At 33.6% G+C, this 21,140-nt stretch overlaps 1 protein-coding gene across 10 annotated transcripts; it reads right to left on the bottom strand.

Moving 5' to 3' along the window:
* Nucleotides 1-2,914: 2,914 nt before the first annotated feature.
* Nucleotides 2,915-19,151, bottom strand: LOC306881026 (mitochondrial coenzyme A transporter SLC25A42-like). Of its 10 annotated transcripts, none has more exons than XM_079434866.1 (10): nt 18,912-19,072; nt 18,755-18,785; nt 17,757-17,886; nt 14,496-14,653; nt 11,733-11,844; nt 10,339-10,364; nt 10,013-10,179; nt 7,345-7,461; nt 6,224-6,375; nt 2,915-4,954 (listed from the first exon to the last, which is right to left on the bottom strand). In XM_079434866.1, the coding sequence occupies exons 4-10, from the start codon at nt 14,583-14,585 to the stop codon at nt 4,629-4,631; spliced, it is 990 nt and encodes a 329-aa protein (XP_079290992.1). In that variant the 5' UTR covers nt 14,586-14,653; nt 17,757-17,886; nt 18,755-18,785; nt 18,912-19,072; the 3' UTR covers nt 2,915-4,628. The 10 variants fall into 10 exon arrangements, with proteins under 10 accessions (XP_079290992.1, XP_079290993.1, XP_079290985.1 ...); XM_079434867.1 differs by having other exon boundaries at nt 17,757-17,937; nt 18,912-19,065; XM_079434859.1 differs by having other exon boundaries at nt 18,755-18,836; nt 18,912-19,062.
* Between the last annotated feature and the right edge of the window lie 1,989 nt (nt 19,152-21,140).

Below are 21,140 nucleotides of genomic sequence, written 5' to 3'. Positions count from 1 at the left end.
ATTTGTTTTTTTACTGACTTTCAGTGCAGAAAACTAAAACTTAAAACTAAAACTTATTTTCTGATATCCAGCATCACCTGCAGAACCACATTAAACCAGGTAAGTGAATCTAGTAATGCACATGCCGTTAATTTGTTAAACAAGTTGCATTTCAACACATAACAGCTCTATTTCACTCACACACACATTCACCTTAAGCACTCTGGATGTATTACAAAATCTGTAAATGAATATTTTAATAACACTTGGACCTGTAATTTAGATTCACTAATGCAATGACCCTCAGAAGCGCTGATTCAATAATTAGTACTGAAATGAGCAACTGCGTATCAGTAAAGCTGCAATTCATCATTGTGTACTTGAGGAATAGTGAATGTGTGATGATTTTCAATAAAGCTTCTGCGTCTGATATATGACACTGTCTGGTGTGAGTATGTGATATTGTGGTTTATGCCATTATATAAGTAGGTTTTAGGTATTTGATTGTAAAGTGTGTCCGTGCATGCATATTCTGCATGTAATGTGCATCAGTGTGAGATCAGTGTGTCTAATATTGTTGATCATTCATTCACTAACAGCCAACAAGGCTTATTCTATATACACTGACATAAATAATGCATGGATTAATGAGTAGAAATATCAGAAATAACTTTAAGACCACAGAGTAAATGAGTCAACTACTAACATATATAAAGTTTCACAATTGTTAATGTTATGATGAGTGTTGATTTAGAAAGGTCAGATACTGATACAAGAGTTGACCAACATTGTTCTTATTGCTTTCGAATAAAAGCATATAAAAATCACAAATGAAACATTTGTTATAGTACTGGGAAACTGGGAAATACAGGAAGCCCCCATTAAACAAACTAAAAAATCCTTAAACTGATTTTCTGGTGGTGTTGAGTTAATATTGTCATTAAAAAAATAAAAACTTCAATTAAGAAACACATCACTCACCATTTCTCTGGTCATCCGCAAAATTATTTTTTTACTGATCCGTATCAGTAAATCTGCAGGCTTCTTCTCAAGAGATTGACACTGAAATGCTTTTTGCCTCCAGACGAAGAAAAAAAAGGAGAAATCATCTTTTAAGAATATTTCAAGAAGTCTAGATCAACTTCAACTAAACGAGAAGCCTGTCAGACCGAACTAATATCGAACTAAATATCAAAATAAATATGAAACCAACAAAATCCTTAAAACATGCTTTGGTAAACAGATGATTATTGAAAAAATCACGGTGTTTTCTTTGAACAGGGAATTCTCTTTCAGCATTTTTGAATAAAAGTATTTTGTAGTAGCCTATATAAAACACATGCATCTGAATATTAGAATAGATTATGTCTTAATATTAGAATTAAAAAAATGCATTTTAATATTGATCAGATGTTTTTGTGTGTGTTTTTGTATTGTAATTGTGTGATGCACTGATTTCCAAATCAATCTGCTGGTGTGTGCATGTGTGGGAGATTCTGAGCTGCTGGCCCTTTAAATACACCCTCCAGTCAGCTGTTTCCACAACTGTGACATCATTTCCTGTGAAGTACAGTGAGCCATTCAACCAAATACAGTGCATGCAAGAAAAACCAAGTTCTTCAACATTTATTGTTTAGTTTTTTTAATTGCATGTTAAATAAAAAAAATGAATAGCAGTAATAATAATCTATGCTCATAACTGGTGTTTGCAGTGACTCTGATGAGGAGTGATTGGAGGCAGCAGCATCAGTTGTCTGCAGTGGAGGCTGCTGTTCTGTAAATTATTCATGAGCAATTTGAATACATGCAAATACATTGGCACAGCTCCAGGTACCTATGGCAACGCCCGATGACCCCGCCCACAGCATCAGCACCAGCAGTCCTGAGTGCTTTTGTTCATCTGTGTGAGAGCTCGATTCAGTGATGAGGACAAAAACATTCAAATCAGTGGCGTCATACAATCACTAAATATTCTACAAATGCATATTCATATGTATAATAATAATAATTATTATTATTATTTTACATAATTTAAAAACATTGTATTATTAAAAATAATAATGATTATTATGGTTAATGAATAATAAATATGAACACATAATAAATAATAATTTTATATTATTTTAAAATTGTTGTTAATTTATTATTAGTAAATAATACATAATAATAATGTTATACTTTTGTTACATTATGGTATAATATTAATATTATTGTCATTATATATACCACATAATAGATCATAATTGTATATTATTTTAAAATGGTTAATAAATAATACAAAATAAACAGTAAATAATATATTTTTTTAACTTTTTGTCAATATTTTTATGTACCTTTTGATGCAATAATTATATTTGAAATGCTTAATGCTTATGTAAATAAATAAACAGATAAGCTCAGTACAAGCACTATGATGTTATATAGAGGAGATGGGGCAAGTTGTCACAGTATCTGTATCAGGTTTTGGATCAAAAGCCAAATAATACACGTTTTCTTCTCTTTTGTGGATCATGTGAACACAATTAAATCACAGTGACGTACAATAGTCACTATACAACGAAGGGAGAAATGAACCCAGCTTGAACGGTTTTCTCAGGAAAAAAGCATTTCATAAGTCCTCACGCTTTTCATATTTTGTAGTTAAATGCAATGCATCCATTACAGTTTCTGTTGTGCAAAACAATAGTTTGCTGTTGCGTTAATCTTTGCATTGCTATTATACATTTTTTCCTGTTTTTAATCAGCTGTATGCTATGGAAAATGGCTTTTTTGTAACCCTAGAAAGTATATTTCATGCAAGGAGATTCTTCTTAAACAGAGATAACAGACAAAGAGCCTCATCTGCTGCTTCATGCTGCCATCTAGAGGACATTATGTCTCAAACACACATTTCCCGAGTCATAGAGCAAATCTGAATAAATGACAGACAAGGCTTGATTATAATGTCATTAGTTTAATACACATTCATTTGGCACAATTTTTTTCAATTTACAAACAACAGTCTTGAGTCCAGATGCTTCCAAACGAGTCATTTCAGTGAAAGATGTGTTAGATTCCTTTGAAACAGCAAGAATGAAACACGAAACACTTTGTAACGAACTCCACCATGAATCCCATCAGAGACTCTGCACCGAAACATTACAATAAACATGAACTCTGCTTCCAAACACAGAGAGAGTCCAGAACTGAACAAGCAGATCATCCGTGACTCGAAACATCGAATCTTTGAGTCGATTCAAACCAATCTCTGCGTTTTATGTTGGCTAATATTTCAAATGCATTTAATGCCATTTGTAACATTTTAAAAGACATCTGAATGATACTCATTGTGCTTTGTGTGATTGTCAGGTTAGTAGGGATTTTAGTTTGTTCAGAAAAGACTGAGATCATTAAATACAACGGCCCCAAGAAGTGTCTTAAAACACATTCAAAATGTCTGAATGCCACTAAATGATGAGAAAATACCAAAATAAATGTCATTTGTTATAAAGAAAGATACGCAAACCGGTTTGTTCGGTTTAAAATGTAAAACAGGTCAGATTCAGACACGTCTGAAGTGAGCAAATACTTGGAGTCACTGTATCAATATTTCAGTTCAGAAATGAAGGTCCAGATGAACTGTGTAATTACTGTCACTGTGAGTCATGAAGTATTTTAAAACCTCTCATGTCAGTACATGAACAAACACACTAATGATGAAAGACCAAACGTGGTGTGAACATGTTATTTGTTCATAAAAACTAGTTGAGCATTGGTTAGTTACAGCAGTCAGTAACACTGTTATACGTTTATGTTCATATGTTTGCTTTCTCTCTCCAGGCACTTAGGAGCGGCAGATTAATGCGTGTGCAAGACGCAACACACACACACACACACACACACACAAACACACAGAGAAACACACACACACACACACACGTGCTGTAAATTCAAAATGCATGTGTGTATCTTCATCAAATCCCCTGATGTGTGTGAAAACACAGACATAAAGAGGGACAATGAAGAAAATAGTGTTTCCAGACACGTTTTCAGTCACTATTGCACTTAGAGGACGTTCTGTCAGAGACGGAGGGACGAACATTCAGCATGTCTCTGTACCGAACACACACTCGCTCTGAACACACACCGCAGAAATCAGCTTCTTAACCTGTGCTCTTGTCTTGCTTTCCAATACAAACGTCTAAACATTCTTAAATCAAGATACATTTACTTGAGAAGCAAAGTGATGCACAATAAGTTGTTTTTTGAAGAATTCATCAAAATGAAGCAAGTTTAGGCTTAAAACGAGAACAAACAAAAGAGTGGAGTAAGAAATTATTTAGCTTTCCCTTTGAAGTAAAACCATTGGCAGATTTATTTTCCTCTTGTTTTAAGCATAATCTCACCTCATTTTCATTCATTTTCATAAAACAAGACGTAATATCTTCAGTCATTTTGCTTCAAGTAAATGCATCTTAATTTAAAAATGTTAAGATATTTGTACAGGAAAACAAGACAAAAATACCAAGTAAAAAATTATTTTTGCATACGCTTTTGCATCAAAAAATAGAACTTTAAACTAGTCACAAGACGCCAGGCATTTCCTGTCCTCTTCATAGGCAGCATTTGCTCAGGATAAAAACAAAATAAAAAAAAACTATAAAATGTTGCTACCGTGCACTGTGGCTGAACTGCTGAAGTTTGCGCAGCAGGATCTGCATGAGGTCGAAGGTCATGAAGCTGATGCCGACGGCGATGGGCCCTTTAACCCAGTTCATGCTCAGGCCCTTGTAGAGGCCACGGATCACGCCCTCCTCCGTCACGATCTCACGCATGGTGCCCGAGATGCTGCCGTAGCTGTGTCCGGTGACACCCGCCGTCTGCATGCGTCTGCGCACCACGTCCAGCGGGTAAGAAGCCGACTGACCGATCAATCCTGCGCATGCACCGAACGCCAGACGCTCGTACGAGTACGGCTGAGAGCGGCCCGTGTGCTCTGAAACACAGATGCAAACAGGTCAAATTTATTTATTTATTCACTTTTTAATGCCAATGCCAAATCTTTGTTCTGGAAGTGAACTTTAAAGCTTTTATAAAAATCTACATTTATCAATACATTATTAAAATAAAAAACTGTATCGGTTAATATTATTTACAGTAACTGGCCTAACAAACTAAAAATTTAAAACATTCTAATTTTATGTGAATTTCAACATGTATTAATACATTATTAAAATCAACAAAAGTTGCATCTGTTAATATTAATGGACCTAACATGAACTAAAAATGGAAAATACTTGAAAGCATTTATCAATTTTATTTAAAGTTAACATGTATTAATATCAAACATTGTATCCATTAATATTATTTAATGGACCTGAGCTAACATGAACTTACAATGAACAGTCATATTTTTATTAACTAATGTTAACAAAGATTCATAAATATTTTAATGCTTATTGTTAGTTGGTTTTTTTTAACAGCAGATGACGCTCTACTCTAGTTTTTGGCCTACTTCGAACTAAATAAAAAAAATAATAGTTAGACTGCGTTTCTGATTAAATAAAGCAGTAATTGATGCCATAAAATCATGAGTATGTTTTCATTTAAAGGTCAGAAGCTATAGCTTACATGTAGAAGAAAAAAAACACAAACGTGACACTTAAATTAAATAATTTTATATTTACTGATTTATTCATTAACGTGTAATATGTTGTATTTTTTTAAACAAATTATGAGCTCTAAAAGATTTTCAGAATTTTTACAACTCTTTTGCTTTAGACCATTTACAAACGTTAGATCTTAAAATAAAACGTCTTTCTAAAAAATACATATAGTTATTTTCAAATGTTCCATGCACTGTCCGTATAAAAGAACTTCATTATTGTTTAACTCTAACAAATAAGTTCTTGTTAAAAACTAACCAAAATTAAAAAATAGTTTGCTTATAATTTCACAGGAGAGACTTGGTGTTGTTTCCAAGCAAAAGGAAATATATCGGTATCGGCCAAAATTAGTTGAAAAATATAGATATCAGATATCGGCAAATATCCAATATCCTAGTCCCGTTGCATTGATTTATTTTCCCAGCCCTAGTTGAAAAATTTTACTGTTTTATTGTGGTGCAATTAAAAACTAAATTAAAAGCTGTCAATTATTCAAAACTAAAACAACACTGAAACCAAAATGCAAAAAAAAAACAAGTGTAGTTTCATAGAAGCTTCAGAGTTATAATAACCCTGAATCACACAGAGACTGGCTTTACCTGCGTGGAGCTTCTTGAGCGTCTCGTAGGTGAAGAAGCTGAGTCCTGCGTACGGCACGACGCCGAGGATGGTGGGAGTGAATCCTCTGTAGATCGTCTGCAGCCCCTCCTCACGAGAGATACGGACGAACACGTGCAGGATGTTACTGTACCTGACCATAAACAACATCACACAACGACAACACATCAAACTCGCTTCATCTCGTTTGTCCAACTGTCCAAGGGCTTCAAGATGATTTAAATATGACAAAACAAGCATTAAAATATCCCAAAACAACTAAAAATCTAAGTGTTCTTTAACTGAATTCACCTCTGTCTTGGAAGAACCAGCATTCCCACAGGCTTAGAAAACCTGGATTTATTTTGTAAAATTGTGATTTCTGCCACACTAAGGGCATTTTATACTCATTTTTATAGTTATGTCAAGCTCTAAAATATTTTATCAGGTAGAAATTGTGGGCTTTAAAAATAATTTTCAGTGTTATTTTAGTATTATTAATATTTGTACTTAATATTTCACTTTTAGTTTCAATCATTTTAGTACTTAAACTTATTTCAAACTGATTTTTAAAACCTAATTTTATTTTATCAAACTGATTTTCAAATTCTTATAAGATTTTTTATTTCAAACCGATTGTCAAATTGTAATTGTATTACATTTATTAGTTTATTAAGTTTATTCTTTTATTAAGTTTAAGCTTTGCATCTAATATTTCTAATATTTGCCCTTATTACACATATTACATGTACTTACTATTATAACAACAATTAATTACATGCAAGTTACCCTAAGCCAAACCCTAATCCTAACTCTAACCATACAGTAATTAACCATGTAGTTAATTGTTAATATTACTCAGTACTTAAATGTATAACTACACTGTAACAAGGACATCTTAAAATAAAGTGTAACCAATATTTATACTGTATGTTATTTCAGCTTTATTTCAGTTAATGGTTAGACTTCTAGAACTCTGAAGTTATATTTAGAATTTTAATTATTTTAAACAGACACTACTAATTTCTGTAAATTAAAATAAATCAGTATAGTAAAAAAAATCTAAACTGTGTCATTCCAGCAGGGGAAGGCAGTTTAGTGGGTGAGATGATGCAGGTCTTACATCTCTTTGGGTGTGACGGCCATGCGCGCGCGGACCATGTCCAGCGGATACGTGATCATGGCAGCCGTGGTTCCCGCCAGCGAACCGGCCAGCAGCCGCGGCACAGGCGGCAGAGCTCTGCAAGACAACATGCCGTTTCATTTCTTATTTGTAAGCCACTTTGGCTAAATGAACCAATGAAGAGTTAATTTGCAGAAACAGGTAACTACATTTTTTTATTTATTTTCATAAATCATGTTTTTTTATTTTTTTTATTGTGCCATCCAAGTAATATCAATCAAACTGCAGTTGGGTTGTTTTGATTAAGTAATAATAACTCAAACAAATACAGGTAACTTACTAAATTAAAGTTCATTGAAAGTATGTATTTTTATTAGGGATTAACCGCGAGCCGGTTGAAAATCGATTCAAAACAGTTGAGATGCCAAACAAATCGTGATACAATTGGAGTAGGAGTTTATATGAATGTATCTCTGAGGGGAACTGACTGTCTTTAGAAAAGTTTACGTGGTATTTTCTTTTCATCTTGCCTCTGAACGATGCATATTAAAGTAGTGTTCATAAGCGCAGCACTGCTTTGTTTACAGCCGTAACCTAGGAAACACTGTATACTGCTGTTCATAAGCGCTTTGTTTACAGCGGTAACCAAGGAAACACTGTATCATTGCTGTTCATAAGCACTTTGTTTACAGCGGTAACCAAGGAAACGCTATCATTGCTGTTCTTAAGCGCTTTGTTTACAGAGGTAACCAAGGAAACACTATCATTGCTGTTCATAAGTGTTTTTTTTTACAGCGGTAACCAAGGAAACACTATCATTGCTGTTCATAAGCGCTTTGTTTACAGTGGTAACCAAGGAAACACTATCATTGCTGTTAATAAGCCGGTAACCAAGGAAACACTATCATTGCTGTTTATAAGCGCCACCTGCTGGCAGAGAGTGAATCTGTGTCTCATTCAGCTCGTCTGCTGCTTCCTTCAGATATGTTTTATGTAGCATAGTTTCACAAAACTAAAGTCAGACCATTCTGTTTTTTTCGTGACAAAATCGAATCGTGAGTCGAGTGAATTGTTACATCCCTATTTCAGCGGGGGATAAAGTCTTGTATAAACAGGCCAAATACACACTGGAAAAGGAGATCAGAGCGGCAAAGAGGAATTATTCTGACAAGCTAAGGAACAAATTCTCTTCCAGTGATCCTGCTTCAGTGTGGAAAGTTACTGTGACTGCAGTGGAGTCATTCAGATTCCTGGGCACCACAATTTCTCAGGACCTGAAGTGGGATATTCACATTGACTCTATTGTGAAAAAGGCCCAGCAGAGATTGTACTTTCTTCGCCAGCTGAGGAAGTTCAACCTGCCACAGGACTTACTGAAACAGTTCTACTCCGCCATCATTGAATCCATCCTCTGCACTTCAATAACTGTCTGGTTCAGCTCAGCTACCAAATCTGACCTCAGAAGACTACAGAGAGTAGTCCGGACTGCTGAGCGAATCATTGGTACAACCCTCCCCACTCTCCAAGAACTGTACTTATCCAGAGTGAGCAAAAGGGCTGGTAAAATCACTCTGGACCCCTCACATCCAGCACACTCCCTCTTTGAACTGTTACCGTCTGGTCGACGCTACAGAGCTCTGAGCACCAGAACGACCAGACACAGAAACAGTTTCTTCCCTCAGGCAATACATCTCATGAACACTCGACAATAAAACGCTGAACACACAACACTATTATACATTTATTCACCACACATACTTATATTTTCATTTCAAATTTGCACATATCAGACCTGTACACACATAATGGTCTATATTATATATTGTGTTTTTATTATCTGTGTCCTGTTGCTGTCTCTCTGTTGCACTGTGGAGCTTCTGTCACTACAACAAATTCCTTGTATGTGTAAACATTCCTGGCCAATAAAGCTCATTCTGATTTTATATATTAAAAGTTTGTTTTATAGCAAAATCAGATAACTCCAACAGTCGTTTTTTGGCAAAAGCAGATAACTTTAATGTTTTAGAGTTAAACAAAAACACTTGTTTAATCTTTGTAATCTCCTCAGATGACAATGTAGGCACCTGACAAGCTTTGTTGCTGTGATCATAGACTGTATATATTTGTATTTTTTGACTGTATGGTTGTGATATATGCAGTACACCAAGCTTTTCCCTCATCATTGTAACGTGCTGCTTTTGCAAGGTTCCGTGAAAAAGTTTCAGCTTTTATTTTCCTTTTACGCCCTGAAGAAGATATCACGGGTTCATCAATTTCATCATATTATCCATCCTCGATCACTTCAGCCAGCTTTGACAAAACTCCTCTCAGCGAGCACGTCTTTTATAAAGTGAAAGTAGCCTTGTCACCTGACCTGAATACAGCGCACTGATTCGCTAGAATGGATTTATCGGCTTCTGTTCACAAACAACACGGGCGCTTGTCGGCTTCTGACAGTAAAACGTGAACTCGCGATGCCTTGGAAGTGGACAATACCGGATTTTTTGGACAAAACGTGTTTAGGGTTCAGATCGTGCTATATGTGGAGAATAATGCACGGTACTCAGTTGTTGTTGTTTTTTTCAGTGGCGTTTATCGGTTTTTGCAAATAAACTCTTCAAATGTAAATGTGCAGTGATGAAGCAGCATAGAGTAAAATCTCACTCACTTGCCCTGGAAGCCATAATGTTGTCCCAGAATCCTCTTGTATTGTTCATGAGAGCAGAACTGGATGGCAGCGTATGGAATGACACGCACCATCGTGGCCGAGTTTCCCCTCCAGAGACTGAAGAAGCCATCCTTCAGATACGTACGGTAAATTAACCTGTACGCCTCCTGGAAACCACAAACATCCCAGAATAAAATACAATTTTTGTGTTTTGTTGTGCAATTCAATTCAATACCATTTAAACATCACAAGCATTTAAAATAATATGCAAAACTACTGACACATTACATCAGATAAGTATTCACAAAGACGGAGAAAATACTCACCTTAGCAGAGAATCTATTCGACGACACTAAAATGAGAAGATAAAGAGAAATATTGAGTTTCAGCTGATAACGAATAAATTAAACTTTCCAGCACTATATAAGATATGGATTCCTATGCAACATTTATTGTGCAACTACAAGGTGTATTACTTTACAAACAATAAAAAAAACATTCATACATCAGCTATAAACAGGATATCAGCTTTAAAATGTAAATTTATGCCCAATTTTAGTGTGAAGACACAGGGCAAAAAAAGAAAAAAAATCACCCTAGACCCAATGAGTTTTCTAAAACAATTTTTAAACAAAGTTTAAAAACAAAAATCTCTTTTTGTTTTAACAATTCAATATGACTATACACTAATAATAATAATAATTTATCATTGTTATTGTTTTCATTTAAATATTTATAGTATTAAGTTATAAAAATTAAACTAAATATATTACAATAGTAATATAACTATTGCAATATTATTATGACATGTTATTATTATTATTAGTGCTTTTATTCTAGCAGGAATCCACTGGAAGATCTTAAAGCTTTTATTTTGTTTGATTTATAAATGATTCTTATTACAAATTTGGAAAAAGATGACTGGCGCGTTGTGTTTTCAAATGCACCTCAGAAGTGACCCAAACTCACTGGATCTAACACAAATCACACAAATGACTTATTTGGGGTGCAAAGGTGGCAAGTTTGCATCCTTGTTAAGTTCACACAGGTGTGCTAGCAGAGAAGCACAGGTGAGGAGAATCACAATCAACTCGCGCTTGACACTAAAAGAATGACACTTGCTTTGATAATCTGCAGCTAATGCAATGACATTCAGACATCTACAGGCCTGACTGAGTGTTTAAACATTTACAGATGCGCTGAAGTATTTAGTGAGTCAGTCAGGGAAGGTTAAAGTGCCCATATTATGGGTTATGAAAGGTTCATATTTTGGTTTTGGGAGTCCCCAACAACAGGCTGACATGCATGCAAGGTAAAAAAAATACTTTTTACCTTATTTGCTCAACGACTCCCAAACGATTCGTTTAACAATTCATTTTTCCAAACCCCTCCTTTGCGTGACGCTAATCTGCGGTGATTGGTCGATTTAATTTAAACCAGTGTTTGCGAGCTTTTAACGCTCCAAAAGCGACACCTAGTGGCAAAGAATGAATTTGCATTTTCATTCAGACCAACGCCAAAAGACCAACAAGCGAGCGGGCAATATGCTGACGTCAACATCAAACGGCTTGGAATTCGTTTTAAAAACTAATCGTTTCAATGATTCAGAGTCGACTCTTTCTTTGTTTTCATTCACTTAGAGCCGTGTTACACACTGCAAGAAAGCTCATTTCTCAAAAATCCATAATAGGGGCACTTTAATAGGAGTTCTTGTTCTTGCCTTGGAAGATAATCTTGGTTCGGTCCAGCGGGGCGACGGCTGTTTTGGCCACGGCTCCTGCAAACGCCCCCGAGATCAGAGAGTTCAAGACCGAGTGACCCTGTTTAAAACCCTGCACACACACAGATCACACATTAGTTCTGATTCATGAGGAGTTCAACATAGACACAAATAAATGCACCAGTCCATGTCTTCTAATAGTTAACAGACACACCCAGTGTTAATGCTGTAACATGTCCAGGCATGAGCACATACTGTGGTTTCTGAGAAACACTCAAGCTTTCCCTCTAATCTTTATAAAGCAGAACATGTTTATATTCACCCACAAACCCTTGACCTTGAACACTCTGATACAAAGTTTTAAACAATTTGACATTTTTTATAAAAAGTGTTGTTATTATACATCGATAATGTCTATAGAATAACAATAATGATAGAAGATTTAATAAGATTAAATAAGATGTTTATTTAGTAATATAATTATTATTAATTACTACTACTAAATAAAAATCTAAAAATACTAAAAACAATAAGAAATGTTAGTATTGTAATATTTCGCTGTATTGCAGCCTTCATAAGCCTCTCAGTTTGCTGTGTTTATTTGTAGGGTTACACAATTTAGTCAAAGTTTTGTGATCAATATTAATATGTTTATTAATAATAATAATAATAATAATCACCACTAAATAAAAATAAAAAAATTACAAAAAAACAAAATCCGAAATATTACTATTATAATATTGCATTGGAGTCTTTGTGATTTAATAATCACCAGCCATATTGCGATTTCAGTTTTGTTTCTATTATGTAGACCTTATACAGACACAAAAAGCTCATGTGAATTCTTGTTAAACACTAAAATGTCTGATGGGTTTTACTGTAAATGTGCCGGTCAGCAACCCACATGGAAATAAAAACAAAGAAACATCATGCAAAATGATGAATGATGATCATCATACTAACTATAATAACAGCTCACTGAAATAGAAACTGACTCTTATTCTAATTTTAAAAGTTTGACATTATTTTGTGCTTCAAATCATCCCACACCTCTTCAAAGTCATTCAATTAAAAATAGAATGAAAATATTATATTTCAACACATCACACTTAGTGATCGTGCATGCAGTGAATATAGTCACATTATAATACTCTCAAGTGTCTTATTGTCACGGTGCACACACGAGGGAGGAACCAGGAACACGCAGACGAGGATATAAACTCAAATAACATACTTTACTGACATCAAGGCAAGGCAAGACAAGGCAGGGCAAGACACAGACATCAAACACCGGGGAGTAACGAGTAGACCAGACCAAGTTTAACTGAACAGACAGGACTAATATACACAGGTAAATCATAGCTAACGAGACAAACACAGCTGAACAGAATGAACTACTAATGACATGACAGGAAACAAACCAAATAAGGGCACAAGAGGCAGGAACACATGACACACACGACAGTTCCCTGACACTTATTGTCATTATGATACAGTCACTACATAATACAAATATAAAGGACACATAAAAATTAATTTCATAGGAGCTGTCCAGTGATATGCACACCGGCTGCCAGGATTATTATAATTCATGGAAAAAAAAAATAAAAATTTCTTGAAATAAAAGAAATGTTAACTGAAATAAAAATAAAATTTATAAATTTTATTTTACTTCAGCTAGTTGCTGAAAAGCAACATTTCTCATTTAATTTAAATTCATGCACTAAATTAGCTAAAACTAAAATAAAAACTAATTAAAAAATATAGAATATAATTTAAAATAAAAAAAACTAAAAACTAATTAAAAATACTATATATAGTGCTGTCAAACGATTAATCGCATCCAAAATAAAAGTTTGTTTACATTTTATATATATATGTACTGTGTATATTTGCTATGTATGTGTGTGTGTGTGCGTGCATATATATATATATACACACACACACACACACACACACAGCATATATTTTGAAAATATTTACATTTATACATTTATATTCTTATATTTTATATAAATATATTTAATATGTAAACATAACGGATTTTTCTTAAATGTATACATGCATGTGTTTGTATTTATATATATACATAATAATTATACACACATATATCATGTAAACAAAAACTTTTATTTTGGATGCGATAAATCGTTTGAAAGAACTAATATAATATTAAAGCATAGTGGGACTCTACAGCACCATGTTAAGAAAACAGATAAAGGAAAATACTACAGCTGTTTGGAGTTAAGAGCATCAGACGAGGAAAGGAACTTTCTTCCAACAGACATTTGATCCCAAGATCACTGAGGGAAAACTGAACCCAGAAATTAGATCACAAGGTCACGCATTTTCTGATAAACTGGTCAAAAGTTTTTCGATTTCCTCCTAGCATGCCATCTTGATCTCATCTGTGAGTAATGCACTGGTAATTTGACTTCCTGTAGACTGGAAACACTGTTCTTCCTGATGCATGAATAATGGCCAGCTAACCTCACAAACCGGTTTTCTTTAACAACACAATGACGGTCCATTCGTGATATGCTGCAATTATTTACATAGAAATACAATGCAACAGTCCTGTCATCATTCACCTGCCCTCAAGTCACACACAGATGAGCACAAACGATGTTTATGCTCATAAATAAAGTCATATGGCTTTAGAATAACATGAGGATGAGTAAATAACGACAGGATTTTCTTCGAACAGTGGAATCTCATTGGCTGTTTTCAGCTGTGGGCGGGTTCAGAAGGGAGTATTCTCACCTCTGATTGGCTGGAGGCGGGACGTGGCAGCACTTCGCCCTTTGTCATCACCCCCTGGTGTTCTGCGTTCCCCGTGCCAACCTGATCCATTCATACACGCCAGGGCACACGGGGCTCACCGGCCCGACACGCAAACACACACACGCACACAACCAAACCTGGAACGACAAGAGAGAAATATCAGAGAGCAACACCATATCATATAACGCTGCCAAACACATCATAGAGCTGTTAAAATCTGCAAAGACGTCTAGATAAGAGATGGACCTCACAAAACATGTCAAGAACAAGTCTAGCTCTTTTAAATATTTGTGTATATATATATATATATATATATATATATATATATATATTTTTTGCATGAATAAGAAATGAAGGCTTTTTAAGATCACTGAGATTTTTTTGCATTATGACATTATTTTTTTGAACAATTTAACATCCAGCAAAATAACGATAATTATGTGTTTAATTCTCATGCAAATAATTTAACGCACAATGCAAAAACGTAATACTTCACATAAACCAGAAACTTTACACATTTTTTATTGAGATAACGAGTTTCATTTAATATTTGCATTTTCATTTCTCAAAGTTTTAGTAGTTTTGTTTTGTTTGTAATTTTTTTTTTTAAATAAGTTAAACTAAATATAGCTGAAATCAAATAAGATTTTTTATATATGTTACATTATTTTACTCAACATTTATTTTGTTTCAAGTAACATTTTTAATTGGTTTAATTTTAGTATTAGATTTAGTATAATATACCTGTTTACATATTTATCATCAACAACATATGTTTATGTATTTTATTAGTTAATAAAAATACAACTGTTCATTGTTTATTCATGTTAGTTTACATAGATTCATTTAAAAACTAATTTTGATTTTAAATGATGTATTATTAATTATAATGTTTAATACTAATGTTAAATTAAATTTTATTGTAAAGTGTTACAAACGAAAATAGCAAATCTTGTAAATAATCCTACAAAACGTTTCATTTTGTTTACACAAAACAATATCTTGTTTTTTTCTTTTGATTTTGAAGTGAAATATTTCTGTTAGATTTATGCAGGCTTCTCCTCCTGCATGTCTGGATGATTATTTGTCATATTAATCATATTCACAGGATTTTCATCACCCTCGATGGCAAATACTGAATTAATCAAACAGTTGTGATGAAATGAAAATCATTCATGCATAAAAATCCAATTGACTTGCAGAATTAGGTCAGAAGAGCTGATCTGTGAATCCACGGCCGGATCAAATAACATCTGAAAGGGTCACACAGATGCACCTCTAATAATAGCACAAAAGCTGAATTATTCAGGGTCCTGACGGCCTGTGATATGAGGCCTGAGCAACACTGCCCGATATAGCATACACCTTCATTTAGTTTTCCAAACATGATTTATTCAGCTGCTGGTCGTTAGCAGGACAGTAATAAAAGACAGTGTTGTGGGAAAATAAGGCCAAATTTTAAAGCGAAATTCAAGATCCTGACAAAATGTTCACCCGTCTGGACCTTGAGGGTTTCTGTTCACAATGCCTGATCAGAAACACTTGGTGTAGCCGATTTAACTTTGGATAATATCAATAGTGTTAAAACTAAAACTATTAATAATCCTTTTTGGCAGTTGTAATAAATCTGAAATATTAGATGAAAAACAGAAACTTTAAACACTTAAATGAAAATGAGAAATGTTGCCTTGGTGACTAACGGAAATAAATCAATTTAAGTACTAAAATTGCTAAAACTAAAACTGAAATAATAATAAATTGAAGTGAAAATATAATACAAATTATGAAAACACTAAACAAAATCAACCAAGTCCAACTAAAAGGACTGGAGAACCACTGTCAATCCCAACATCTACTAATGCATGCATTTTTAAGATTAAAAGTTGTATTCGTTAACACAAATATGATTTTTTTTATTTTATTAGGTCACAAAGGTTAATAAATGCTATAAAAATGAGCTCATTGTTAGTTCATGTTAATAAATGAGGCCTTGTAAAGTTTGTGTTCAACTTGAAATACTAAATTAACTAAAACTGAAAAAAAGACAAAAATATTAAAACTAATAAAACTTTACCTGAAATTAAAATAATAAAAAATACAATTGAAAATCTAAAAATAAAGAAAGATAGTTCACCCCTTTTTACTATGGAAGTCAATAGCTACCATCAAGAATCGGCTAAAACACATCTCTTCCAGCTTTATTTGACCCTCTAACTCTAGCACTCTATTCTAATTCTATTCTTTAAAAAAAATAAACTTGACCCTTTTAGACTTGCACTCTATTCATTTACTAACTACTTGTTTTCTTAAAAACAACAACTAACACTAGCTTTTCTAATCTTCATTTTCTTTATTTATTATACAATTAACAAAAGCAAAAAAGCCCTCAAAAACTAGCTTGCTCTATTCTATCTGCATTTAGCTAACGGTTATAGCACTTGCAAATCATTGCTCTTTTGTTGATTTTGATTGTCCTCATTTGTAAGTCGTTTGGCTAAATGACTAAATGTAAAAATAAATGTACCATCAACTGTTTGGTTACCAACATTCTTCAATATACTTCATTTGTGTTCAGCAGAAGAAAGAAACTCATTTTTGTGTGAACTGTCCCTTTAAAATCTGAACTAGAGGGTCAGTCAAACCTGAGCTCTACTCTCCGCGGTGGAGGTGAACGAGGCTCAGTGGGGTAAAGGTCCTTCAGGCTGACACACATTCAGCGCATACGAACACCTCAGACCCTCAAAGTCCTTGAAACGCTGCGTGGCATGTCACATGTGACACACTCAGTCACCGTAATCCTGAGACTATAGTGCTGTGAGATCCAGAATGACTGGCTAAGCCTCGTTTAGTCATTCATGATTAGGCTTTTAACAGCGTTTAAACCCCAGGTTAAGCAACATTTCATGCATGAAACTGCATTTTAATCTTCAGGAAACTAATCTTGGTTTCAATGTTTCACAGCGTTCATACACTGAAAAAAACTGGTGTTGAAACATTTTTCACTCAGAAATTACTATCAATTTCACACATAAATACAAAGAAACAGCACTGAATTTAATTTAACTTTAGTAGAAAGTAAATTTATGTTAATGATCTTTGTTGTATTTACAACTTCATACTTTATCCTGGGTAAAATATTAACACTGAAACCTACAACAAGATTACATTGTTAACCTAGGGTTAAAAATGACACGGGGTTAAAGAATATCAGGTGTGAAAAGGTTTTAATGATTAAATCACCAAGACGACAGAGAGCACGATCTGTTCCCCACTGGGTTGAAGTATGGGACCATGTCCAAAACACTCCTCGAGTCCTGTCTGCCTCAGTCTTTTATGCTCCCTGGGATCCGATGACAGATCCACTGAAAGCCTTTGTGATTGGCAAGGAGCGGAAATATCAAACAACCAACAAAAATAACAACTGCAAACAAACGGTGACAGTATAAACACAAGCAACGGCACTGTTATGCATGCATAGAAATCTGATGTTTACATGCTATAAATGTGACAAAGCAAGGCTTTTCAATCGTTTAGACGCCACCCCTAAACATAAATCACCCTTGTGCACATCCTAAAATCTGTATATATTTCCAAGTATAAAGACCCAATTTATACTGTACAAAATTGTGTAAAACTTTACATTTTTATAACATTATTTACTTTTTTTACTGTAGTGGTAGATGCATTATTTTAATTTTTTTTCCATTATTTTAATTCACTACTTAATTTGTTAAAAAATAAAATATTTATATATAATATTTACGTGTTATTTAAAAAATATTAGTGTATTTGGTTTAATATTTACATTGATATATAATATTACCTATCTATATTATTTGCTTGTGATATTTTTCCCCACACACCCCTAAGTTAGACCTCAGTCTGGTTTCTTATATATGACACTATTATTAAACATCACACATTTTTTAATACATCAAAACAATATTGTTTAATAAAACCAAGATAGTCAAAACCAACCAAAATACTTATTTATGAAACATAATATTTTGCCAAATCAAGCTTCCCAAGTAAAAGCATCAAATACAACATACCTGTCAATTAAAAGCTAATTTATGCAACACACCAGATTAAGATCGACCATGTAACTATTGTTTGTTTTTGTGAAACACACCATGATTGTTTATTTAGCGAAATGACGTCAAATGAAATAGTCCGTTATTAAATATTTACTCAGTATCAAAGTGCTTTAGCCTGTTAGCACAACAACTCTCGCTTACCTGACTGTCTGACAGCACCTGCTGTAGCTCTCTGCGGAAAATCAGCAGAAAAACACCGACTTTACCGGAATCTGAAGACGATCTGCTCAAACATCCCCATGCTGTTAGTCTGCTAAACTCATAAACAAACATATGATGAAGTGATAAACTCACTTACATAAACCGCAGGCACCATCCACACTAAAAACCCGCTCGCCTCAAACTAACGCGTCCGTTTTGCAGAAAAGCCGGTTAAACACATTTTATTTCACTTTCAGGACTGCTGTGACTTCCAGCGACTACTTGCGCATTTCACGCGAGCGTTGACGGGCGAGACCCGGTGCATTGTGGGAGTTGTAGTCCGGAGCGGGAGCGCGCTTGACGTGGATAGGCTCGTTCGATGGGCGTCGAAGGGAGTAAACAGTAGAAAGGGTGGGGTTTGGAGTTTTAGCGAGAATAAGCTAGAAATAGTGAGAAATGCGTGTATATTTTATGTTCACGTGTGAAGTATTATGGTATGGAAGCATATGTGTAGCAAAATTAAATTTGCAATGTAAAATGGTAAAGTAATTCTGTATTTAAATGTACATTTTCCCAAACATATGTGCAACATTTAGTGCAAAATGAAAATTCAATTATGCCATTTTCTACACTAGTTTAAATATGCATATTAAAAACATATTTTAAAGATTGACAGATCGCCTATGTAAAAATAAACAGGAGTTTTCAGACTTTTGAGCAATTTAGTTACATAATATATTTATTTTTTCTATTTTTTTCTCACATTGCCCCTTTTTTTTACATTTGAGCCCCTGCCCCTGAGGAACTCTGCACTTCCCTGTTCAGGTGCCACGGAACACGTGCTATTTTACAGATTAAATATTAAAAATAATCTTAAAATATAAGGTAAGGTGTAAGTGTAGAATAGCACTGTCTGTTTGCTTATGTGCATCGATCCGAGTGTAAACAGTGAGAGATGTTCAGGCAGGTGAAAAGCGTTTGGTTAATAGTGAATATTGACCTATCATGGGTCCTGTTGCCTTGATGTAATGATTGACAGCTAGGGGGCGTGCTCCGCTCGGATTGCATTTTCAAATCCACGACTTAAACTATATTCATCATGGATTTGTGGTTTTTGCTTGGACATGTTAAACATCTAATCAATTTGGGTAATACATTTTAATTTTAAATTTTGCAACTTATAAAGCTTTCAAATATGTTTTTAATATGCATATTAAAACTAGTGTAGAAAATGGCAAACTTAAATTATATAATTGAATTTTCATTTTAATTTTGCACTAAATGTTGCACATATGTATGGGAAAATGTAAATTTAAATACAAAAATACATTGCCATTTTGAATATTGCATTGCAAATTGAATTTTGCTACTCATATGCTTCCATATTATTGTAACGACACGAGTATTACGCCTTTGGACGCGATGCGTTGATAATACCAGGGTGTGCCATATAATTACTAATCAGATCATAATAATGACTATAAAGCACTGCTGAAACACTACTCGTTTGCAGAAACTAATATCCAAAACTGCATTACACTTTGCCAGTAACATTGAAGTTTGATATACAGCATCAGTACTGTACTGTATAGTACATAGAACATCAGTTTTACAATATAAAAAAACCAAAAACATGCATTTAGGCTTACATATATAAATAACCACGTGGTTTCATGGCATTGTCATATTTGTAAATGTTTCTATTAATATTTAAATTATTTTTTATACTTACCATTTTATTGTAGGTAATATTTTTGTAAATTTGCTATGAGTTTGTCAATTTTATTATTTTATTTTTTTTAAAGAAATGTCAAATTTTTAATTATTACATCAAGTTAAACTAAATTAAAACACAAAAAAATTAATAAAATGTAAAACTATTAAACTAAACTAAAAAACTTTATTCTAACATAAGTTTAAGTTATTTATATTTATATATTTTTTAGTTTAGTTAATGTTTATTTTAAGAAACAAAAATAATTTATGGGTTTAATTTTAATAATCATAGAGAATCATAGCATATTTCTGTGTATTAATATCTAATACCACTACTGAACCACGATACCTTTTCTGAAAAAAAGTTAAAAGTTACCAAAGCAATTATCATTTCTATCAAGATACTTGTTACTATAATTAATAATAAAATAAAAGCAAAACTTAGTTTATCAAAATAATTATATTTAAATATTTTGAAGGCTTATTATACTTTTATGCTATATATTATTGCATTTAGATATATTATTTTACAGTTGCAAGTTACTATAACTATGCTATTTCAGTATAAATGTATGGTACATTTTTGTAAAGGAATATTATGGTCAGTGTGTAATATAGAAACATCAGTGTGTGTCTAGAGCTGCTTGATTTAATCACAAACACTATCAGA

This window comes from Barbus barbus (assembly GCF_936440315.1).
Source record: "Barbus barbus genome assembly, chromosome: 15".
Lineage (NCBI taxonomy): Eukaryota > Metazoa > Chordata > Actinopteri > Cypriniformes > Cyprinidae > Barbus > Barbus barbus.
The sequence above is the reverse complement of the archived record's forward strand: the minus strand, read 5'-3'. Positions and strand labels throughout refer to the sequence as shown.

What these genes read in the sequence shown, in the direction of transcription:
- LOC306881026 (XM_079434861.1), bottom strand. Translation starts at nt 14,585, where the DNA reads ATGGATCAGGTTGGCACGGGGAACGCAGAACACCAGGGGGTGATGACA. An exon ending in GCCGTCACACCCAAAGAGAT is followed by an intron (nt 6,376 to 7,344) that starts GTAAGACCTGCA and finishes GTTTATGGTCAG; the next exon opens with GTACAGTAACATCCTGCACG. An exon ending in GCTCAAGAAGCTCCACGCAG is followed by an intron (nt 4,955 to 6,223) that starts GTAAAGCCAGTC and finishes TCTGTGTTTCAG; the next exon opens with AGCACACGGGCCGCTCTCAG.